The sequence below is a fragment of the Schistocerca cancellata genome, chromosome 9, assembly GCF_023864275.1.
Source record: "Schistocerca cancellata isolate TAMUIC-IGC-003103 chromosome 9, iqSchCanc2.1, whole genome shotgun sequence".
In the NCBI taxonomy this organism is placed as follows: Eukaryota; Metazoa; Arthropoda; class Insecta; order Orthoptera; family Acrididae; genus Schistocerca; species Schistocerca cancellata.
In genome coordinates, this window is record NC_064634.1 from 183,996,858 (window position 1) to 184,019,746 (window position 22,889).

The window sequence follows — 22,889 nt, forward strand, 5'->3', positions numbered from 1 at the left end:
ATTGAGACCAGGACTGTGGTGCATCAGAGTTTCAGCCTATATCCTGCTGTCAGCAAGGTTTGGAATAATAGCAATGTGAAGCATTTCATCATGAAATGTGGTTCCAGAAGAGCAGATAAATGTACAAATCCTAGTCGTGCTCTTGAGTTCAGTAACCTATTTCTTGTGCAACTGCTTATTGTGATGATGGGTACAAAAAACTTGTAACAAGCAGTAGTTACATGAATCTGATCTTTCAAGAGCTTGTCTAATCTAACAATAAAGGAATTTAGTGCCTAATTTTGCAAAATACATTACACTTTCTTATGAAGAGTTTATTGCAAATCTATCAGAATTGCAGCACATATATTTTGACAACTAGTTTCAAACAAAGTGGTTCATTCTCAAATCTGACCTACTGAAGCTACAATACAAAAATAGATGTAAGCAAACAGTAAAATACAAATATGGAAAGTAATTAACTATTTTATTAAGAAACACCTGCACTGAAAGTGCCTGAACTTAATTGCAACCATTTAAAATTTTCAATACATGCGCCTCACAGAGATGGCAAATAAATGTCACAGTATAGATATGCTCACTATACAATCACTGAAGGCAAGCATAGCCAACAACAGTACTGGGAAATGTTCAATGGCATTAGTGTCGTGTCTCGTATTCAAGTGCAACTCTGTGGCCAGAGAGTGCATTGCCTTTTAAATTACAATGTATCAAAGCATCTTTTTTAATTATTACAGCCAGTATAACAAATGACAATAACAATCATACAATTGTTACACAAATGGCAAGGGTTATGTCATGTAGATTAATGGCTATCATCTAAACATTTACATATTTAGTCATATGAAAAACAATAAATATTGTTCATCTCACCATTAAATTAAAACAAGTGACAGTAACACAATATTAATAAAAATAGCATCCTACAGCTCTGAATTAGTACAAATATTTTGCCATGTGCAACCAAATTAGGCTCACCATGTCTGATATTTATTTTAGGTGCACATCCATTCTGGTCAAACAACTTATGATTTATTACAAAGGACAAAACACAGGAATATGTGTACCTGGGGATTTCATGTAATTATAACAATTTTGCAGTACTGGTCAAATATACTGTGTGATCAAGAAACTTTTCACCATACTGCCTATCAATAAATTATGGCACCTCTCTATATTTTAACACTGTGATCTGACTTAATTTCTAGCTGCGTGTGCTCATCTATTGTAGATCACATTCAAATGATATTATATCCCCTAAAATGCACTCTCATACATCAGGCAATATGCCTGGTTTTGGCATTTGACTTTAAAAAGCATTGGACAAAACTAGCCATTACATCAGGCTTGCGTGTCAGAGCCTTCTACATGCCATCAATATTCTGTTTTTCAAAACTATTTAAATCATAAACATCAGAGCATGCTCTCTCTCTCTCTCTCTCTCTCTCTCTCTCTCTCTCTCTCTCTCTCTCTCTCTCTTCTCTCTCTCTCTCTCATATAATGTTCCATAGACCTCAGTATGTAGGAGACTCATCAGAGATGTGGGAAATACATTTTAAATGTTTCATACAATAGCTGTAGTACACTGTGCTGTCTTGTGGACAGACACTTCAGAAAACATTTATTCAGTAACTCTCTTGCAATTGTATTTCAATAGCAACAGTAGAATAATAACCTTTGATACAGATGAAGATAATGTGGTATTATCATGTAATCTCTGTGACAGAAAAATATAACACTCAAGCACACTTATCTGTAATCAACCAAAGAAATTTAGATAAACAGTTTGTTTCTCAGATAAGATATATTCATGTATAATATATTACACAAACATTACAGCACTGAGTGAAAACCTTTGCTGGGGAAAAACAAAACATGTTCCTGCAATGAGATAATTCAGGAAACAGGAACTCAAAAATAGAGCAGTGACTGCAATTTAATAAAGTATTTTTATTCTAAGTATACTTGTATATATGAAATTTTGAAAAATTATTATTTGAATATTTAGAAATTTTGTGTTAGTTATTTACAAAAACATTCACATTTCTTTGGAATCTTTTTTACTGGTTTTCATCTCAGAAGCTAATACAGAGAAACATATAGTAATGGCCACGGGGTGCAATGTCTCATTGTTTAATATTGGCCAGAGTTTGCAGACTACAGTTCACAAGCAATTTGTGTGTACTGCAAACAGTATTTTTTTATTACTTGTGTATCTATGTAATTTTTATATTCACAGTTGAATAGTTAACCATTAGTTTTATGGACTGCTATAATGGAAAAATATTTCTGAAATTGAGAAACTAAATACAAGATTATCATTTTAAGCAACTACAGAGTGAACACTTTTAGTAGTTCCATATTAATTAAATCTGTAAGCTACCCAAAACTTATAATTTTAAATGTATTTATTTCTAAGGTTAACAGTTCATGGGACATAAAATATTATTATTTAATGCCAGAAAGCAACCTCTTCCTGCTGATACTTCACCCTTTGTTTTGTTGCCTACCCTTGTTTCAGTTTACTTCCCCTAGTAGTCCTTTGTCTATTGCATTCCCCCTTCCCCCACCTCACCCCCTAAGATTTTTCTGCATTTCATTGGGAGGAAGTTTCACAATAAATCTTTAGCCTGGCTCTGAGATGAGTGATATAAAGTTTTCAATGTCTGCTAGGTTGCCTGACATTGAAATACCCCTAATTTGCACCAAGCACGTACACTGTAACACTACTTTTCAACAGAACTTGTGGAATTGGTAACACATGTCTCATATTGGAGCACTAGTTTCCTATAGCAGCTACACACAAAGAGACAATCTGTTGGTTCATCCAGTTCCTCATAGTGCTCTGCAGCAACTCATTTGTTAAGAAATACTGCACTCATAGATGCTACTTCATGTTATAAAACACACAGAAGTCACTCAGTTCAGAGTTCTGTCTGTAAAATCAATTTTCCAGAATCCCATATTCAAAACCGCATATAACGCTTTATATTTACTAAGATGGTATCTGTTCTTTTGGACATGTCCAAAAGAACAGATACCATTGGTGACCATGCAGCTCGTTAGACTGAAATTACAATGAAATGAACACCCTTGGCTGCTTACAGGCATTGACATACGTCAACGGGGACAGATGAAAATGTGCGCCCCGACCAGTGCCCCGACCAATCGAGGCACACATTTTCATCTGTCCCCGTCAAAATATGTCAACACCTGTAAGCAGCTAAGGGTGTTCATTTCATTGTAATTTTATAATGCTTTTCTTTTCTTTTTTAATTTGGTCACTTCTACAAAGCAAGAGCATGTCCCACAGTTCACAAAAGAATATTACATGTAAGAACTTGTTGTGGAATTATTTTTATAACGAAAGAAATCTTTCACAATATGAGACTGCAGTTATGTGCACTGTAGGGTTTGTGACCTCAAATAGTAAATTCATTTTTCTGTCTGAAGACACAGTAGGCATACATTTTCTGCTGATGTGTTTCAACATTTTGGATTGTTTAACTAGTGACAATGTGTCACCTGTTTTGATTGTTCTATACTTTCCTCAATGTTGAAAAACATCCACACCTCATTTAGAATTACAGTGTTGTTCAGGAATTTTTCTCATTCCTTATGCTAGCACCTGAAAAACACCAATGCTTTACATATGCACTATATTTTCTAATGATGACACTACATCTTGTGAACCCACCACACTAATTTTTCAAATTCAAAGTTCTCAGATGGAGTGTGCCATTCGTTTAATCACAGGAAAACTGCTGAATAGCTCAGTAATTGTGATTTGACATAATTCACAAACTATATAGTTTAAACTTATACTGAATTGATATGTCTGCAATTTTAGTGAGGCAGGATGTGAGTCTGATATGTGAACATATTTTTTAAGAAAAGGGGGAAGGTGGTACAGATGCCCTCCCCTGCCCCTTGCTAGCTGAGCCCTTCCTTCTAATAGCACAAGATCCAGTGGCACAACAGATTTGTTCCTGTGGTAAACTAGAAAACAGTTGTTGTTACATTGTACTGAAAATTCCTGCACCATTGCTATTCTTTAATTTTACTCATACTCAACACTGCATGGTCTGCATTTCTTCAAACTGATACCGAACTGATATATCTGTCTTTTTGGTGAGGCAGTATATGAGTTTGATGTGTGAAGATTTTTTCCAAGGGGCAAGAGGGGGGGGTGGGGGGGGGTGACACATGCCCTCGCCTGCTTCTTGCTAGGTAATTGCTAGGTAAGCCCTTCTTCCTGATAGTTTTGTCATGCACTTTACTTGTTTGATGCTGAATTTCAGCTGGATTGTGACACACAACTTGAACAAACTTCACAATGGCACACAACTGACACTTCTTTGAAGATTCAGTTAATTTGGGCAACTCAGACTGAAGGGTGCTGCACATTCTAAGAACAAATTGTGGTGGTGGATGAATTAGTTGTACAAAAGCCTGTCTTTGTGTTAAATCTAGTTTTCTTATTGCACAATTCAAATATAACTGTCTTTTTTACTGAGTGATCAATTTAAATACTGCTTTATTAACCTTTAAGTAGTCTCTCTCTCTCTCTCTCTCTCTCTCTCTCTCTCTCTCTCTCTCTCTCTCTCACACACACACACACACAGATGTATATCTACGTGCAGACTATCAAAGAAAAGGGTACCCTTTAAGTAATGGTTTTATGTAATGACTAGAGGGCAAACTACTAAAGACAAGTTACTGCAGATAATCTAGAGTGGTGGGAGTGTTATCTCCGAGACCCACCAAGGAGTGGACACTGCTTAAGAAGTGTGTCTGTGACTGCAGTTCTGTGTTGTCTGTGCACAAGGAGAAAGCTCTGACAGGTGAGACAAATGTCTGAAGCTGCGACTTTTTCTGTCAAACACAGTCTGGTATACATGTGTCCATCTCTTTACTCTTACTCATAGTTGAATGTAGCTTTTATATAAATTTGTTCTGAAATAATACTAGAACAGTTTTTATAACATGCTAGCAAATCATTGACACAGAGTGACACAGAGAGATAGATGCCACAATGAGGTAGAGCCTTTGACAGTATAGAAGAACACACTTTGATTATGCATTTTGTTATTCACTCACTGTGTTTCAAGGAGCACATTATGAAGGAGAACAGAGTGTGCTGTAGAATTAGTAAAAATATGCATTACCATTTAGGTAGAGCAGTAGTGAACTGCTTTGTACACTATAAAACAGTTAACTCTTTTAATGATGAACTGCTGCTTGTTTTATTTGTCAATGACAATGTCATATTCAATTTGCACTTGGAATGGCAGCAAATTAATATCTTATATAATCACCAGTAAACAAATCACTGCCATAAAACCCTCACATTTAAAATTTACTGTTCAGCTGCATGGTCATATGCTACAAACATACCTAACTATCATATTAGTGAATTGGTCATTCCACAAAAAAACATGCTCACAGACACCCACATCCATGCATGCATGCATGTGCACACACACACATACACACACAGACACACACACACACACACACACACACACACACACACACACACACACACACACACAGAGAGAGAGAGAGAGAGAGAGAGAGAGAGAGAGAGAGAGAGATGAATAGATAAGAACATACACCAACTTCAATCAACATTTCAAAACCTTTTCTTTGGTTAGATTATCAACCTACTATCTGTTTAAGAATATACTCAGCAAAAGCCATAATGAGTTAGTATTAGTTGGAATCAACATATCCAATACAAGCGTACTCATATAAATGTTTCTTGAGTAGAAATGTTTTTAATCCTGCTGTAAATTTCTTTTTCTCTTCCAGGCTTTTCAGGTAAGGCAGCAATGCACTACAAAACAAGTTTACAATGTGGCTCGCATGTCTCTGAGTGCTTTTATTGCCATATTTCTCAGATAAAATTAGTCTGAATTGAATCTTTTGTCAAACCTTAGTTCACAGTCAACTTAGGCTAATGAGAGTCCTTAACCACAGATTGTACTTATTTTTACAGCAAACATAGCATAAATTGTTGGTGGGAATGAGTAATGTTGTATGGACAAGACACTGTTCATTTATGCTGTGCTGTTTCCATGTGGTTTAAATCTTCCCCTCTCCTCAGGACCACATATCAATATCAGTTCTTCAACTTTTGTTGTTTTCTCTCATTTTCCCTCAAGTATTCCTTCATCCTAACACTATGTTTCCTTTTATTTCCCCTCTATCCCTTTTGAGTCTATTTTTTTTCCTCCTGTTTGGCATTTTCCCATTTGTAACACTTTTGATCCAAAATCTCTGTGTTGTCCCTTCTTCTCTAGTGTTGTTCCTTCATAAATCTTTCTTGATCTCTTGAATCCAGCTTGACATTAACTTTTGATGACAAAATTATTTTTAGATCAGTTTGGTTAAACTTTTTCCTTATAACATTTCTTTCCAATATTATGTCGTTGTTGTTGTGGTCTTCAGTCCTGAGACTGGTTTGATGCAGCTCTCCATGCTACTCTATCCTGTGCAAACTTCTTCATCTCCCAGTACCTACTGCAACCTACATCCTTCTGAATCTGCTTAGTGTATTCATCTCTTGGTCTCCCCCTACGATTTTTACCCTCCACGCTGCCCTCAAATACTAAATTGGTGATCCCTTGATGCCTTAGAACATGTCCTACCAACCGATCCCTTCTTCTGGTCAAGTTGTGCCACAAACTTCTCTTCTCCCCAATCCTATTCAATACTTCCTCATTAGTTATGTGATCTACCCATCTAATCTTCAGCATTCTTCTGTAGCACCACATTTCGAAACTTCTATTCTCTTCTTGTCCAAACTATTTACCATCCATGTTTCACTTCCATACATGGCTACACTCCATACAAATACTTTCAGAAATGACTTCCTGACACTTAAATCTATACTTGATGTTAACAAATTTCTCTTCTTCAGAAACGCTTTCCTTGCCATTGCCAGTCTACATTTTATATCCTCTCTACTTCGACCATCATCAGTTATTTTGCTCCCCAAATAGCAAAACTCCTATACTACTTTAAGTGTCTCATTTCCTAATCTAATACCCTCAACATCACCCAACTTAATTCGATTACATTCCATTATCCTCATTTTGCTTTTGTTGATGTTCATCTTATATCCTCCCTTCAAGACACCATCCATTCCGTTCAACTGCTCTTCCAAGTCCTTTGCTGTCTCTGACAGAATTACAATGTCATCGGCGAACCTCAACATTTTTATTTCTTCTCCATGGATTTTAATACCTACTCTGAATTTTTCTTTTGTTTCCTTTACTGCTTGCTCAATATACAGATTGAATAACATCGGGGAGAGGCTACAACCCTGTCTTACTCCCTTCCCAACCACTGCTTCCCTTTCATGTCCCTCGACTCTTATAACTGCCATCTGGTTTCTGTTCAAATTGTAAATAGCCTTTCGCTCCATATATTTTACCCCTGCCACCTTTAGAATTTGAAAGAGAGTATTCCAGTCAACATTGTCAAAAGCTTTCTCTAAGTCTACAAATGCTAGAAACGTAGGTTTGCCTTTCCTTAATCTTTCTTCTAAGATAAGTCGTAAGGTCAGTATTGCCTCACGTGTTCCAGTATTTCTACAGAATCCAAATTGATCTTCCTCGAGGTTGGCTTCTACTAGTTTTTCCATTCGTCTGTGAAGAATTCGTGTTAGTATTTTGCAGCTGTGGCTTATTAAACTGATTGTTCGGTAATTTTCACATCTGTCAACACCTGCTTTCTTTGGGATTGGAATTATTATATTCTTCTTGAAGTCTGAGGGTATTTCGCCTGTTTCATACATCTTGCTCACCAGATGGTAGAGTTTTGTCAGGACTGGCTCTCCCAAGGCCGTCAGTAGTTCCAATGGAATGTTGTCTACTCCGGGGGCCTTGTTTCGACTCAGGACTTTCAGTGCTCTGTCAAACTCTTCACGCAGTATCTTATCTCCCATTTCATCTTCATCTACATCCTCTTCCATTTCCATAATATTGTCCTCAAGTGCATCGCCCTTGTATAGACCCTCTATATACTCCTTGCACCTTTCTGCTTTCCCTTCTGTGCTTAGAACTGGGTTTCCATCTGAGCTCTTGATGTTCATATAAGTGGTTAGCTTTTCTCCAAAGGTCTTTTTAATTTTCCTGTAGGCAGTATCTATCCTACCCCTAGTGATATACACCTCTACATCCTTACATTTGTCCTCTAGCCATCCCTGCTTAGCCATTTTGCACTTCCTGTCGATCTCATTTTTGAGACGTTTGTGTTCATTTTTGCCTGCTTCATTTACTGCATTTTTACATTTTCTCCTTTCATCAATTAAATTCAATATTTCTTCTGTTACCCAAGGATTTCTACTAGCCCTCGTCTTTTTACCTACTTGATCCTCTGCTGCCTTCACTACTTCATCCCTCAAAGCTACCCATTCTTCTTCTACTGTATTTCTTTCCCCCGTTCCTGTCAATTGTTCCCTTATGCTCTCCCTGAAACTCTGTACAACCTCTCGTTCTTTCAGTTTATCCAGGTCCCATCTCTTTAAATTCCCACCTTTTTGCATTTTCTTCAGTTTTAATCTACAGGTCAAAACCAATAGATTGTGGTCAGAGTCCACATCTGCCCCTGGAAATGTCTTACAATTTAAAACCTGGTTCCTAAATCTCTGTCTTACCATTATATAATCTATCTGATACCTTTTAGTATCTCCAGGGTTTGTCCATGTATACAACCTTCTATCATGATTCTTAAACCAAGTGTTAGCTATGATTAAGTTGTGCTCTGTGCAAAATTCCACCAGGCGGCTTCCTCTTTCATTTCTTAGCCCCAATCCATATTCACCTACTACATTTCCTTCTCTCCCTTTTCCTACACTCGAATTCCAGTCACCCATGAATATTAAATTTTCGTCTCCCTTCACTATCTGAATAATTTCTTTTATTTCATCATACATTTCTTCAATTTCTTCGTCATCTGCAGAGCTAGTTGGCATATAAACTTGTACTACTGTAGTAGGTGTGGGCTTTGTATCTATCTTGGCCACAATAATGCATTCACTATGCTGTTTGTAGTAGCTTACCCGCATTCCTATTTTCCTATTCATTATTAAACCTACTCATGCATTACCCATATTTGACTTTGTGTTTATAACCCTGTAGTCACCTGACCAGAAGTCTTGTTCCTCCTGCCACTGAACTTCACTAATTCCCACTATATCTAACTTTAACCTATCCATTTCCCTTTTTAAATTTTCTAACCTACCTGCCCGATTAAGGGATCTGACATTCCACGCTCCGATCCGTAGAACGCCAGTTTTCTTTCTCCTGATAACGACATCCTCTTGAGTAGTCTCCGCCTGGAGATCCGAATGGGGGACTATTTTACCTCAGGAATATTTTACCCAAGAGGACGCCATCATCATTTAATCATACAGTAAAGCTGCATGCCCTCTGTAAAAATTACGGCCGTAGTTTCCCCTTGCTTTCAGCCGTTCGCAGTACCAGCACAGCAAGGCCGTTTTGGTTATTGTTACAATGCCAGATCAGTCAATCATCCAGACTGTTGCCCTTGCAACTACTGAAAAGGCTGCTGCCCCTCTTCAGGAACCACACGTTTGTCTGGCCTCTCAACAGATACCCCTCCGTTGTGGTTGTACCTACAGTACGGCTATCTGTATCGCTGAGGCACGCAAGCCTCCCCACCAACGGCAAGGTCCATGGTTCATGGGGGGGAGGCAATATTATGTATGTGTTGTAAAAATTCCTCATGATGCCACAGAATTTCTCTGTCTTGTGTATCATTCCCTCTAGAGCAGATAATTCTAAATCACAGTCGTGAATTATTTTTACGCATATTTGATTTTTCCTATTACTGAATGTTTTGAAAATTTTTGTGCCACCATGAATCTATTTTTTTCCACAGAGATTCTTAAACCTGTTTTGGCTACCTCCTTCATGAGATTAACTACCACAGTTGCATTTGTTCAGCTTTCAGAAAATATACTAAGAATCATCATCAAATACCACAAATTTAATTTCATACTTTTGTTCTTTCTCCTCAGCATGAATGATGGAATTTAATGATCTGATGATAAATTTGTTTTATGTTTGTAAATTTAGGATTATATTCAAATCATCAATCTAGGTTACCGAAATTTCCCGTTACCAGCAACATTGTCTAAGAGCCAAAAGGCAGAAATGATATTTTTGGTTATCTTTCTTATAGAATGCCGCTTTAGAATTATTGTAGAATGAATTACAGTCCAACTGTCTGAATTATTTAATTGCAGAATAACATAAGAAATAATGCTGTAATTTGTACTATACTGACACTGTCCATGCTTGTAAAAGTACATATTGTGAACGGAAAAAAATGTGAACTTCGATATGGAATCTTCTGTCTTCCAGAGTTTTTCATAAATTGATTGTAAATCCCTTTATAATTTTTAGTTGAGCCATTTTAGAATATTAGCTGTTATGTATTTCTTCCCCTTTAATTTTGGTATTTGTAGGGTTTTTCAGTAATTACATTCTTAATGTAATCAAAAGTATCTGCAGAATTTTTTTCTAGATCTTGATTAATCTCTGGAAATTCTAAATTTAGGGTTTAGCTGTAGACATTTTAGAAGTGGATGACATTTGTCATCACTGCTAAGCCATTTCTGCATTTCATCCCTCAATTTCTTGATTACAAAATTTTTGGGAGTTATTTTTTTATGAAGTTGTCTTGCTTTCCTGTGAACATGACTATTTTGGAATTTTTTTTTCACTCTTCTTAGTGTTCTTTGTGTTGCTCTTTGTAGTTGTTTACTTGTTTAAACTGCTCTCTTTCTGGAGCTTTTCCATGTTTTTGTTATGTTTGTTCTTTCAGTTAATGTTTGCACATGTATTCCATTCCAAAGATATTAGTTTTGTTTCCAAAGTATTTTCTTTTCTATGTCATTGATTTTTTCCAATAATTCTTGCCGCTTACCTTTTTCAATAAATAATTGTGATTACATTACATCACATTGAAGTTATAGTCCTTTTGGAGCAATGCTGCTAAGAAGCACAGATATTTTACTCATCACTAAATGAAAAAATCTGATGTGTATGCTTGTCATCTCAAGTCATTACATGTCTGTTGGTCAGCGTGGTACACTTCACATGAAAGTTTCATTTGTAAGATGTCTATAATTCTCTGAAACACATTACTATACTTAAGCAGTCATATCTCCACTGGGATCTAAGTGGAATATTGAACAGGTAATATTGTTGTGAAGTTATAGTCATAGCAGAATGACCAGTCCACCAATTTTGAACAAAGCTATGCTGAGTGATATCTAATATGTCCTTCTGTATTTTCATAAATACAAGGTTGGAAAGAGAATCCATAGAAAGAAATTTTCCAATTAGAACATTGTGCAAATAATATTATCTCTAGAACTTTCAGAAATCATAAAAAAACAATATTTTGGTCATTGTGTAGCTTTCCTCATTTTCTTTTGATGTGAATAAATACAGAAACACATATATTTTGTTTACTGCAGGAGTGTATTTGGTTGGCTCACCTTAAGACTCTGACAGTAAAAGCAACATAACAAAGATGAGTGAAGTTAAGCAAGAGGATCTGCAAGCAATGCGGGAGTGGCTGAAGAAACAGCCACACCTCCCATCTCTTCCAGGTAAGAGAACCTTGTGTAAATTTTAGTAATACATCTAAATCTTCTTTGATGTTCAACTCAGTTGGTGAGACAGGGAACTATACTGTAGTTGTAGCACCTAAATTTAACACAGTTACATAAAAATACACCATTATGTTAATCATATCAAATCTTTGTGGCTCAGCAATTGCCTAAAAATGTGATACAGCATAAATAAAAACCCATTTCACTAAATTTTATTTGAAAAATAATAACCATACAAATAATTTAAAGCATGGATTGTACCTTTGAGGAATATGGGAATTCATATTTTGATGTCTTAGGCATTGTGCTCTTTGTTTTACAATTATTTCCAGACAATAAATCACAGTTAAAAGAGTTCTATACATATTTTAAATATGTAGCAAGTGTATTAAAGGGAAAGAGTATAAGAATTTACAGACAACAATTAATTAGAGAGGTTCCTGCTCAAAGCTAAACAATTCCATATTCACTTTTGGAATAGGCCAACACTACTCTGCAGAGCACTGTTCTTCTGAGTTGTATCTCACGTACTGCTGTTCGTTTTTATATCTAATGCTTATCCCTATTTTCTTTCAAGGAAGGAATTAAGGGTGAGCAATTGATTGCTGAGCATTGGGATCCTATGAACCAAGCAACCCTCTCCTGGACAGTTACCTGCTTCTCTTAGAGCTTGCTAAAGAGGTAGACTGGAGATATTCTGTATTTACCCTGTCCACTTGCTTGCTCTCTCTGCCTTTGTCTCAAGCCCCCAATCTTTCCTACTATGATTATTGTCTGTAGATTTCTGTCTATTTCTTCTCACAATATATCCAAGGAATTTGAGAATTTTTTGGATGATATGAGAAGAAAGGCACCTGGAGATATTGAGTTGTTCAGTAATTAGTTATTCTTTTGGTTCAGAACAGATAGATAACAAACAGCACAAAAATACAGGCTTGTTGAAACACTCATGTTTTCTGTCTTCTTCTATGACTGTTTAACATGAACCATTAGGGTCAGACACAAGCAGTGTATTGATACATTTGTGCTTTAGTGCTGGTGCAGGATGGAGCGTAAATTGAGCAAAAGTAAAGCTAATAAACTGAACATAGTATTTTACTTGGTTATCAGAGACAATAATGATTTACCAAGTGGACTGCAAATGAATATTTTGATCCCTGTTTACATATGAGAATAACACATAAAACAGTTACTATCTTTTAATCAGCTTAAAAACAAGATGGTAACATTCAGCTGAAACAAAGAAGAAAAATAACCCAGAATTAAATGACAAATACACAAACTAAATTATATTAAACTGACTGCAATAGTGACCATGAAAATTTATTATTTTGGTGTGACGCATCATGGAGGCAGTACCAACAGACATCACTAGGTCATGGGATGAGCAAAAGCTTGATAATTGGACGGAAGCATGATTGTGACCTTTTATTTACTTAATAGCTGATGTTCCTACATATGACCTGCTACATAGAAGATACTGCAGTCCAGGTTTCAAAGTTAATTTTATTATTAAAATGCAGTTCTAAGGTATGTCAAAGAGACAGTACCAACAAAAGTCACCAGATTGCATGGTTCTTGAAAGCTCAAGCAAAACTCAAGATCTTCTGACCTGTGATGTAAACTGCTCAAACCATTCAAGTTGTGCTGAAAAGAACTAATAATTCTGAAAGCTAGAGCATTTTCTTCAAGTTTTATGTACTTCTATTAGCAGAAGTAAGAATTTTATATCCTGAAGGTAATTACTGACCAGAAATGCTGTGTTACAAGTTTACAGGTTTCTCAATAAATTTTCTCTTTTGTACAGTTAACTGTTTGTTTCTGTTTATTTGTGTTGCTGCTGATATTTTGAGAACAGCTGATTATTGTGAGGGCCATGTCATTAGAAATACATGCAAGCTAAAAAAGTGGACATACTTCAAATTAAGAAAACAAAGTGTTAAATTTTCAACATAAACTGCTAAAGCAAAGATACATGTTGGAAAGATAATTTTGGTAACAAAACTGTTTTATCTGGCTTTGAAAACACCGTTTTTATATTACTCTTTAAAATATTGCAATTAAAAAAATTGATATTTTTTTCATTTTGTTGCAGATTATCAACTGATAATGTTCTTGCACAGTTGTTATTACAGTCTGGAACGTGCAAAGCAAGCACTTGATGTTTGTTTCACAGTAAGGACACATGCACCTGAAGTTTTTGAAAACAGAGCTCCAGATTCAGCTGATGTCCAGTCAGCTGTGAATGTAATGTGAGCACTCATTTTCAGTTTCCTCTTTTTTGTATACTTTGACTTTTTTTCTCTATTTTTTGTTCACTCAGACAGTTTACACTGTATGGGCATCAACCAGAATATATGCAATGCATACTTATTCATAACATACAAAGTTAAAAACAAGAACACAGTTCTGAATATGGACACAATATGAACTCTACCAGGTGTGTTGACACTAAGGTGAATTATTTAATGAGAGTTCTATAGAACTGTTATGATGTGCCCTTCCCAATAAAACTGATGCTCTTAATGAACAAATACAAAAATGTTACTAGCCACTGGATAACCCTAAGTGTACATACATTTTGCAAAAATGAGGGGTCACTATACATCAAGGAAAAAACTAACAACAAGATGGAAATGATAGATTACCACTCACCATATAGAGAAGGGATTGAGTCACAGAGTAGAACAATGAAAAAGATTGTTAAAACGTTCAGCTTTTGGACTATGTCCTCCATCAGAAGTAGAAAACTTGTACACATCCACACAAGCAAAACACACACAAATGGCCAATGTTGTTTCTGGGCAGTAGGGTCTGAAATAACAGTGGCTATGTGTGCGTGTGAGCTGTACTCATCACTGCAACCTGCCTACTGGAAACAGCTATACAACTTGCTTTCTTGCACAGGTGTCATGTAGTAGGTATCCTTTCTGACCCTGAGAAGGCCTACAGTACTACCAGAAGGCATAACATCTTCAATTAATTTCATGTGTCTGTTTTCTTAGGGATGATTTCCAGTTTTGCTAAGGCCCTTCATATCCCCTCTTTATGTTAAATACAGTCTCAGTAATGCCTTATCAGAGTGTTTTATGCAAGAGAAAGGTGTCCCACCAGGTAGTGTTTCAATAGTAGCCATCTTTTTAATGGCCTCTATAGAGCTTCTTATTTGTGGTTGATTTATCAGTTTCCTGCTCTTCTTGCAGCCTCCCAGCAAGCACACAACAGTTCAATTAACTGTTAAAGGCTGGAGAAATGAGCAGACAATACAGGTTTTAAGCTTTATGCTGAAAAATCTCTGTGTGCTCATTTTAATTATTATGTAAGTATCTTTAATCTTCCAGAAATTAAAAAGTGGGATATCATTTTAAATTTTGAAAGATTCACAAGGGCCAAATATTTGATGAAAAACTAAATTGTTTGCAGCACCTAAGAGACATGAAAGAAAGTTGTCTCAAAACACTCAGTATTTTAAAACGTGTAAGGCACATGGCTCTGGGAGTGAACAGATCATGCCTACTCCAATTTTATGAACTCTTAGTATGATTCTATGAAGGGAACCAGGCTAGCCGCAGAGCATTTAGGACCAGTCCTATCTCCAGCATTTGTGCTGAGATTGGGGAACCATCCATTAATATCAGGTGGCATCTGCTCACGATGCAGCAGGCATATAATATCTATTCCCTACAACAATTACCTGTACATCATATCATCACTGGCCAGTCTGTGTTAGAGCACTGAGGCCCATGGGATTCATATAAAGAGCAACCTTTTAGATGCTAGTGTGGCAAGTAGCAATATTTTCTGCCAGGGTTGGAGGAAAATCACCAGTTTGTGCTTATTAAGGGGCCCCTAGTTGTTTTAGGTGTGATGAATTTAAGAAAAATATAGCACCTCTAGTTTCCTTTTGCAAATATTTTTTTAGCAATGTTGGAACACATTGACTGGCATGAGGCTGGAGGCACCACAACAGATAGGTCTAGGATCTGCAGTCTGGAACCGCTACGGTCGCAGGTTCGAATCCTGCCTCGGGCATGGATGTGTGTAATGTCCTTAGGTTAGTTAGGTTTAACTAGTTCTAAGTTCTAGGGGACTAATGACCTCAGAAGTTGAGTCCCATAGTGCTCAGAGCCATTTGAACCATTTGAACAGATAGGTCTGATGTGACTGCCACCGGCATCACTGCTGTCAGTGTATTAAAAAGCTCCACAGTTTTATTCCTGTGTAGACTGATGGGACTAAATGGGAGGAGTCTCTTAGTTGCACAAAGGTCTTTCATGGTCATGTAAAGTTTATTATTTTATCCTTAATGATTGTGCATAACGTTTTAGACAGATGTTGTGCTAGTTATGGGTGTGTAAGTTCCAGAGTCTCCTTTATCCATTTTTTTTTTTTTTTTAGTGTTGGTATTATCATGCTACTTTTTGGGCATGTTGGGAGTAAATCTTTCTTTATTACTAGAGTCATCAGAGAGGTCAGGGGTTCTGTAAGGCATTAGCAAATTATTTAACCATTTGTGTTGATATCCCATTCAGTACGTCCGTATTTTTATTTTTTAATGCCTCAATAATCTTCAAAACTTCCAAGCCGATTGTTGCAAATAGAAATAAGCTCTCAGTCATAGTTTTGGCACTTTGTCTGTGGTATTATGTTTTGTTTAAGTAGTTATTCATCTATGTCTATATGGTGCTGAGCTGACTGAAGATATTACACAGTTCTAATGGGTCTGTTACTTCTTTCCCATTCATTATTAATATTATATTGATACATTTTAAGACATGTAATTCCTTTCTTTTGAAATTTACATAATTACATATTATTTGAGAGATTTTTGAAGACATACCGTATTTACTCGAATCTAAGCCGCACTTTTTTTCCGGTTTTTGTAATCCAAAAACCGCCTGCGGCTTAGAATCGAGTGCAAAGCAAGCGGAGGTTCTGAAAAATGTTGGTAGGTGCCGCCACATCTAACTTCTGCCGTCGAATATGTAGCGCTACACAAGCATGCTTTGTGGGCACAAAGATAAATACTGGCGCCAAAACTTTTTTTCTCTGCCCCTTGTTTCGTCCACTGCATTTTCTTACATTATCCAACGAAGTAAATACAAATTCCGTATTGTTCATCTTCGAATGTAGCAGAATTTAAATGTACTACGAAAATCCGACTGGCAAGACTGTTAGGGATGTTTGTCAATATGGCCAACTCTACGTTCCGAGTTTTTTCCTACCTGTGAGAAGAGATGGTTGCTAATAGGAACCTGATGAAATGTGAATCACATGCAGTATTCTCTTCACCATAAGAATAATACGAAAATAAACATTTTGCCATGTATTCTTTCGTGTTTGCTGCTATCTCATTTAAATCCTGCATGCCTAATAAACTACGAAACTAGAGTGAAACAACAGCAAACGCGGAAGAATATATGTATCGTGTCATGTTTATATTCGTATTATTCTTATGCCTAATAGTGATACAGTCAGAAATGAAGCACAGCAACTGACTCGATTTTAAATGTAAGATGACTAATTTCTGTAGAGAATTTGATGTACTAAATAAGCGGCCGCAAAGATTTTCAAATGGAGAAAAATTTGCGCCTAACTCTCGTTCAGAACATGTTCTATCATATGCAGTCTATTATTTGGTTCTTGTTGGTTATCAAATAAAGCAGCAGTGTAAGTAACAACAAATAGCAGTCTCTTGCCATTGTTTCGCTAATGAGACGATTCCTTTTTTTTTTTTTAAAAAAAAAAAAAAGCGGCGGTAGCGCGCATAAAGCAAGTCATGCCGCGAGCGGCGACAGGCCGTAAATACACACTATCAGAATGCGACAAACAATGCATGACACAGTACAGTAATGCATTTTCAGCTTGGAGTGACGTAAACACCTATAACAAAAAAAAGGCACTTATCAGATCAAAGCAAAATAAGCAATCGATTCAAACCAGACGAAGCACATGAAAAAGGAAGGGTACCCGTATAAATACGGACGGAGCGCCTGACGCATAGCAATGGCTACCTGGTAAAGCTTAACTGCTAAGCTTACGACTCGAACCAAACTACTGTAGCTGTATCGTCTTTCATTCGACCTAAATTGTGTCTCATATTACAATGGACCAACTTTGTTTCGATTTGGAGGTGCGGCCTAAAACTTTTCTCTTCCCTTGAATTTCGAGTCTCAAATTTCAGGTGCGGCTTAGATTCGGGAAATATTTTTTTCCTTTATTTCGAGTCTCATTTTTCAGGTGCGGCTTAGATTCGAGTGCGGCTTAGATTCGAGTAAATACGGTATCTATCCTAGTTATTGCTAGTTAGCTTTTGTTTCTCTTATCATTTTAGTATATGCTTCCTTCTTGTTTCTGTAAACCTCATGACTGGTCTGGCCTATCTATATTTCTGGTATTTTGCATACAGGTCTATCAGTTCATTTCAGATGTTTATATTCCATGGTGATCCATTTCATGCTTAATTTACCACTAACAGTTCTGTGAACTTTTGGGCAAACTACACTTATGTGGTACCTTGAAATATATCACAGAAGCTTCCCAGCTCTCTCCTACTCTATCCTCTACAGAAATATTACTCCATATTTATATTTTTAGCAAGAATTCTAGGCTAGGAATGAAGTGTGTTAATGAGGTTCATGTGTCTGTACACATTTTTGCATTTCTTACATGGAACTGGAGATTGTAGGTCCCTACAGCATCATGAAAACTTCTTGTACATCCATTGTCTTCCAGGACATCTATCTAAAGTTCGCCTGATATTATTACAAAAGTGAATTTCTTTTTGATTTATACAACAATACATTAAATTCCAATAACAGGCTTCAAGTACTTGAGCATCACAATTGATACATTCCTATAAGAAGACACTTTTCCCTAATAAACTTTATTTTTACTGCTGTTACATCACAGCAGTATTCTGTGCAATTTGAGGCCTGTTGTGGAGTGTAGTCTCTAACTTTGCTGGTACATATATTGCTACTCCCATACTTTTGTAGTTCTTTCTGGGGTAGTATGCTACATTTTTGTAAGTCACTGGATTAAAAAGCATTAATTCACTTTCCTTCAATGCTCTGTCACCATGAAAGCGCTAAGTACAGCAGCAGATAATAATACTTCTAAAGTTGCTGATATATTAGATGATGGGCAATCCAAGAGGGAATGTAACAATATAGAAAAGGATAGTTGCTACTCACCATATAGTGGTGATGCAGAGTCACAGAAAAGCACAAAAAAAGACTGTCACACAATTAACTTTTGGCCAACAATGTCTTTGTCAAAATTAGACAACATACACACATGCACACCGTCACACAAACACAACTCACACACGCATGACAACACACACATGACCTCTAGCAGCTGGAGCCAGACCATGAGCAGCAGTGCATTATGGGAGAGGCAGCTGGGTGGGGGTAAGGAGGAGGCTGGGGCAGGGAGAGGGAGGGATAGCAGGGTAGGGGTGCGGTATGGTAAAGCAGTAAAGTGCCAGTGGGAGCATGCAGGGCAAGGTGGAGAGTGGGGCAGCTAGGTGCAGTTAGGAGGTTAGACAGAGGGTAGGGGAGAGGGGAGGGTTAATGGAAAAGGAGAGAAGTAGAAAGAGGGAGTCCATTGGTGGAATAGGGACTGCATAATGCTGGAATGGGAACGGGGAAGGACAATGACTAACGGAGGTTGAGACCAGGAGGGTTATGAAAAAAAGAGGATATATTGCAGGGAGAGTTCCCAGCTGTGCTGTTCAGAAAAGCTGGTGTTGGTGGGAAGGATCCAGATGGCACAGGCTGTAAAGCAGTCACTGAAATGAAGGACGTCTTGTTGGGTGGGGTGCTCAGCAACAGGTTGGTCCAGTTGTTTCTTGGCTACAGTTTGCTGGTGGCCATTGATGCAGGCAGACAGCTTGTTGGTCATCATGCCCACATAGAATGCAGTACAGTGGTTGCAGCTTAGCTTGTAGATCATGTGACTAGTTTCACAGGTAGCCCTGCCTTTGATGGGATGGGTGATGTTTGTAACAGGACTGGAGTACGTGATGGTGGGAGGATGTATGGGACAGTTCTTGTATCTAAGTCTATTACAGGGATATGAGATATGAGGCAAGGGGATGGGAGCAGGGTCTTTGTAGTGATGAACGAGGATATTGTGAAGGTTCAGTGAGCGGTGGGATACCACTGTTAGAGGAGTAGGAAGGATAGTGGGCAGGACATTTCTCATTTCAGGGAATGACAAGAGGTAGTCAAAACCCTGGCGGAGAATGTAATTCAGTTGCTCCAGTCCTGGGAGGTAGTGAGTCAGGGGGGGAATCCTCCTCTGTGGACAGACGGAGGAGCTTTGAGAGGTGTTGCATGACTGCAAAATAAGGCACGGAAGATCTGTTTTTGTACAAGGTTGGGAGTGTAATTGCAATCTGTAAAGGCCTCAGTGAAACCCTCAGTATTTTTGGGAGGAGCCATTAGTCACTAAGGGTGTGACAGCCTTGGGTGTATTGAAGGGGCGTCTTAGTGTGGAAGGGATAGCAGATGTTGAAGTGGAGGTATTGCTGGTGGATAGGTTTGATATGGGCAGAAGTACTGATATAACTATCTTTGAGGTGCAGGGCAACTTCGAGGAAGGTGGCTTGATGGGTTGAGTAGGACCAGGTGAAGCAAATGGGGGAGAAGGTGTTGAGGTTATAGAGTACTATAGATAGGGTATCCTCACCATTGATCCAGATCATGGATATGTCATGAATGAATCTGAACCAGGTGAGGGGTTTGCAATTCTGGGTGTTTAGGAAGGATTCCTCTAGATGGTCCATGAATAAGTTGGCATAGGATGGTGCCATGCAGGTATCCATAGCCGTACCCTGGATTTGCTTGTAGGTAATACAGCTGCCACCGATTCCATACTAAGAAGTCCCTTCGATATGGCCTAGCCATCCATGACTATCGCATCTGTAGTGTCAATTATTCGCTCTTGAAATATACCATGGTCTCACTGAGGCCTTTACAGATTGTAATTATACTCCAAATCTTATGCAAAAACAGATCTACCACACCTTATCTTTCCACTCACCTGACACCTATCAAAGCTTCACCATGTGGCCACAGAGTATCATTCCACCACCCAGAATTCTTCGCCAAGGTTTCAACTACCTCTCTTCATGCCCTGTAATGAGAGGTGTTCTGCCCCCTATCCTTCCTACTCCCTCAATGGTATCCTGCCGCCCACCGAACCTATACAATATCCTCATCCATCTCTACACAACCCCTGCTCCCAACACCTTGCCTCATGGCTTATATCCTTGTAATAGAACTAAATGCAAGACATGTCCCCTACATCCTCCCACCACCACATACTCCAATCCTGTCACAAACATCACCCATCCCATCAAATGCAGGGCTACCTGTGAAACCAGTCATGTGATCTACAAGATAAACTGCAACCACTGTGCTGCATTCTATGTGGGTATGAGACCAACAAGCTGTATGTCTGCAGGCCACCGACAAACTGTGGCCAACAAACAACTGGACCACCCTGCTGCTGAGCACACCACCCAACACAATGTGCTTCATTTCGATGACTGCTTCACAGCCTGTGCCATCTGGATCCTTCCCGCCAACACCAGCTTTTCTGAATTGTGCAGTCAAAACTCTCCCTGCAATATATACTATGTTCCCTTAACTCTCTTGGTCTCAGCCTTCATTAGTCATTGTCCTTACCCATGTAGCCCCTTCCCTGTACCCATTCCAACATTACACAGCCCTCTGTTTCACCAACACACCCAGTTTTTTTACTTCCCTCCTGTTCCGCTAAACCCCTCCTCTCTTCCCCTCCTTCCATCTAACTTGCCGACTGCACCTAGCTGCCCCACTCTCCACCTTGTCCCTGCATGCTCTAAGCAGCACTCTACCGTCACCCACTCCTACCCTGCTATCCCGCCCTCTCCCAAAGGCCTTGTTGGCTGAAAGCCTATTGTGTAACAGACTCTTTGTGACTCAGTGTCTCTATATGGTCAGAAGCAACTATCCTTTTCATTATATCGATGTATTAGATGTATATTGCACATTTTGGTGCAGTGTTTTTAATTTGAAATCATTAGAAACTTTTGTTCTGTTTGTTATATTGATTTTTCTCTTCAATCTGGATATGAAAGGATTTGATCTTCTTGTGTAGACTTCTCATTCCTGGCATTTCTTCCCATGGGTCCTGGTGTTGTCTCAACAGCTATTCTGCTGTTTCTGATTCCAATGAATGCTCAGCCATTTTTTTTTTTTTTTCCCCGGTACTGATTCTGGTGACAAGTACTGAACTGAAAGAGTTTTTTCAATAACCTGTTTGCCTTTTATGTTTCAATATTTACACATGAGGACAGTATGAGATTATGACTACGTGGTATGCCCGTAATTCTCATTTTTTGATCCATTATTTTGGGGTGAGGATGTAGCTTAGAATGTGGGTTACCTCAATGAGTTTGTTTCTGTACACATTGTATGCTCTGCCAAATATCACAATATATTGCATTTTTGACACAGTATGACAATTTTCTATGATGTTCTATATACAGGTTCCAGGGTTCTCAAAACTTGAAATACTTGCTTTTATCAATGTTTCTTCAGTTCCTCTGCTGACTATTGCATTTATCTATTTTAAATACTTTAACATGAGATGACATTTTGTTCATGTTTTCACTGTCTTACGGTCTTTTCCCAAACTTTCCATGCTCATGTGGAGTTGTAAATATTCTGTCTTCTGGCAATGGGTGTTGCCCTTGTTATGTTTAATGTTTGTAATATCACTTTCCACCAGGAAGTCTAAAAGTCCATTGATTAATGGCACTGTGTATTTGTCTCTACCGTGATTCGAATGTGAATATTTTTTTGAGCTGCTGAATTTAGTGCTGTTTGACTACAAATTAGACAACAACTATTGTTTCTAGGAAATATTAAACCTAGCCAAATAATATTCACTGATTAAATTGTTAATGCTGGATACAACAATTTTAGCTGACTAAATGGGTGGCAAAATTCTGAGGAAACTGCCAACTTATTGAAAATGAAAATCTTTCTGTACGTCCATTACAGATTTTATATGTGTATTATAAAAGATTTTATTCATAGAGAGAGTCCAGTAATGTTATCATCATGAATTATGAATTGTGAAGAAAAATTTTCCACATTTTAAGATTAATTGATTTTGAAAGACAATGTTAACAAACATGAATTATAAATTGTAAAGATTAAATTTTCCACATTTT

At 37.7% G+C, this 22,889-nt stretch overlaps 1 protein-coding gene across 1 annotated transcript in view; it reads left to right on the forward strand.

Moving 5' to 3' along the window:
- Positions 1 to 4,761: 4,761 nt before the first annotated feature.
- LOC126101275 (uncharacterized) overlaps positions 4,762 to 22,889 on the forward strand; it is a 51,988-nt gene continuing 33,860 nt past the window's right edge. The window contains exons 1-3 of the mRNA XM_049911958.1: positions 4,762 to 4,844; positions 11,519 to 11,653; positions 13,752 to 13,908. Coding sequence (XP_049767915.1) covers positions 11,575 to 11,653; positions 13,752 to 13,908 — 236 coding nt within the window. The 5' untranslated portion in view covers positions 4,762 to 4,844; positions 11,519 to 11,574. The remainder of the gene's footprint in view (positions 4,845 to 11,518; positions 11,654 to 13,751; positions 13,909 to 22,889) is intronic.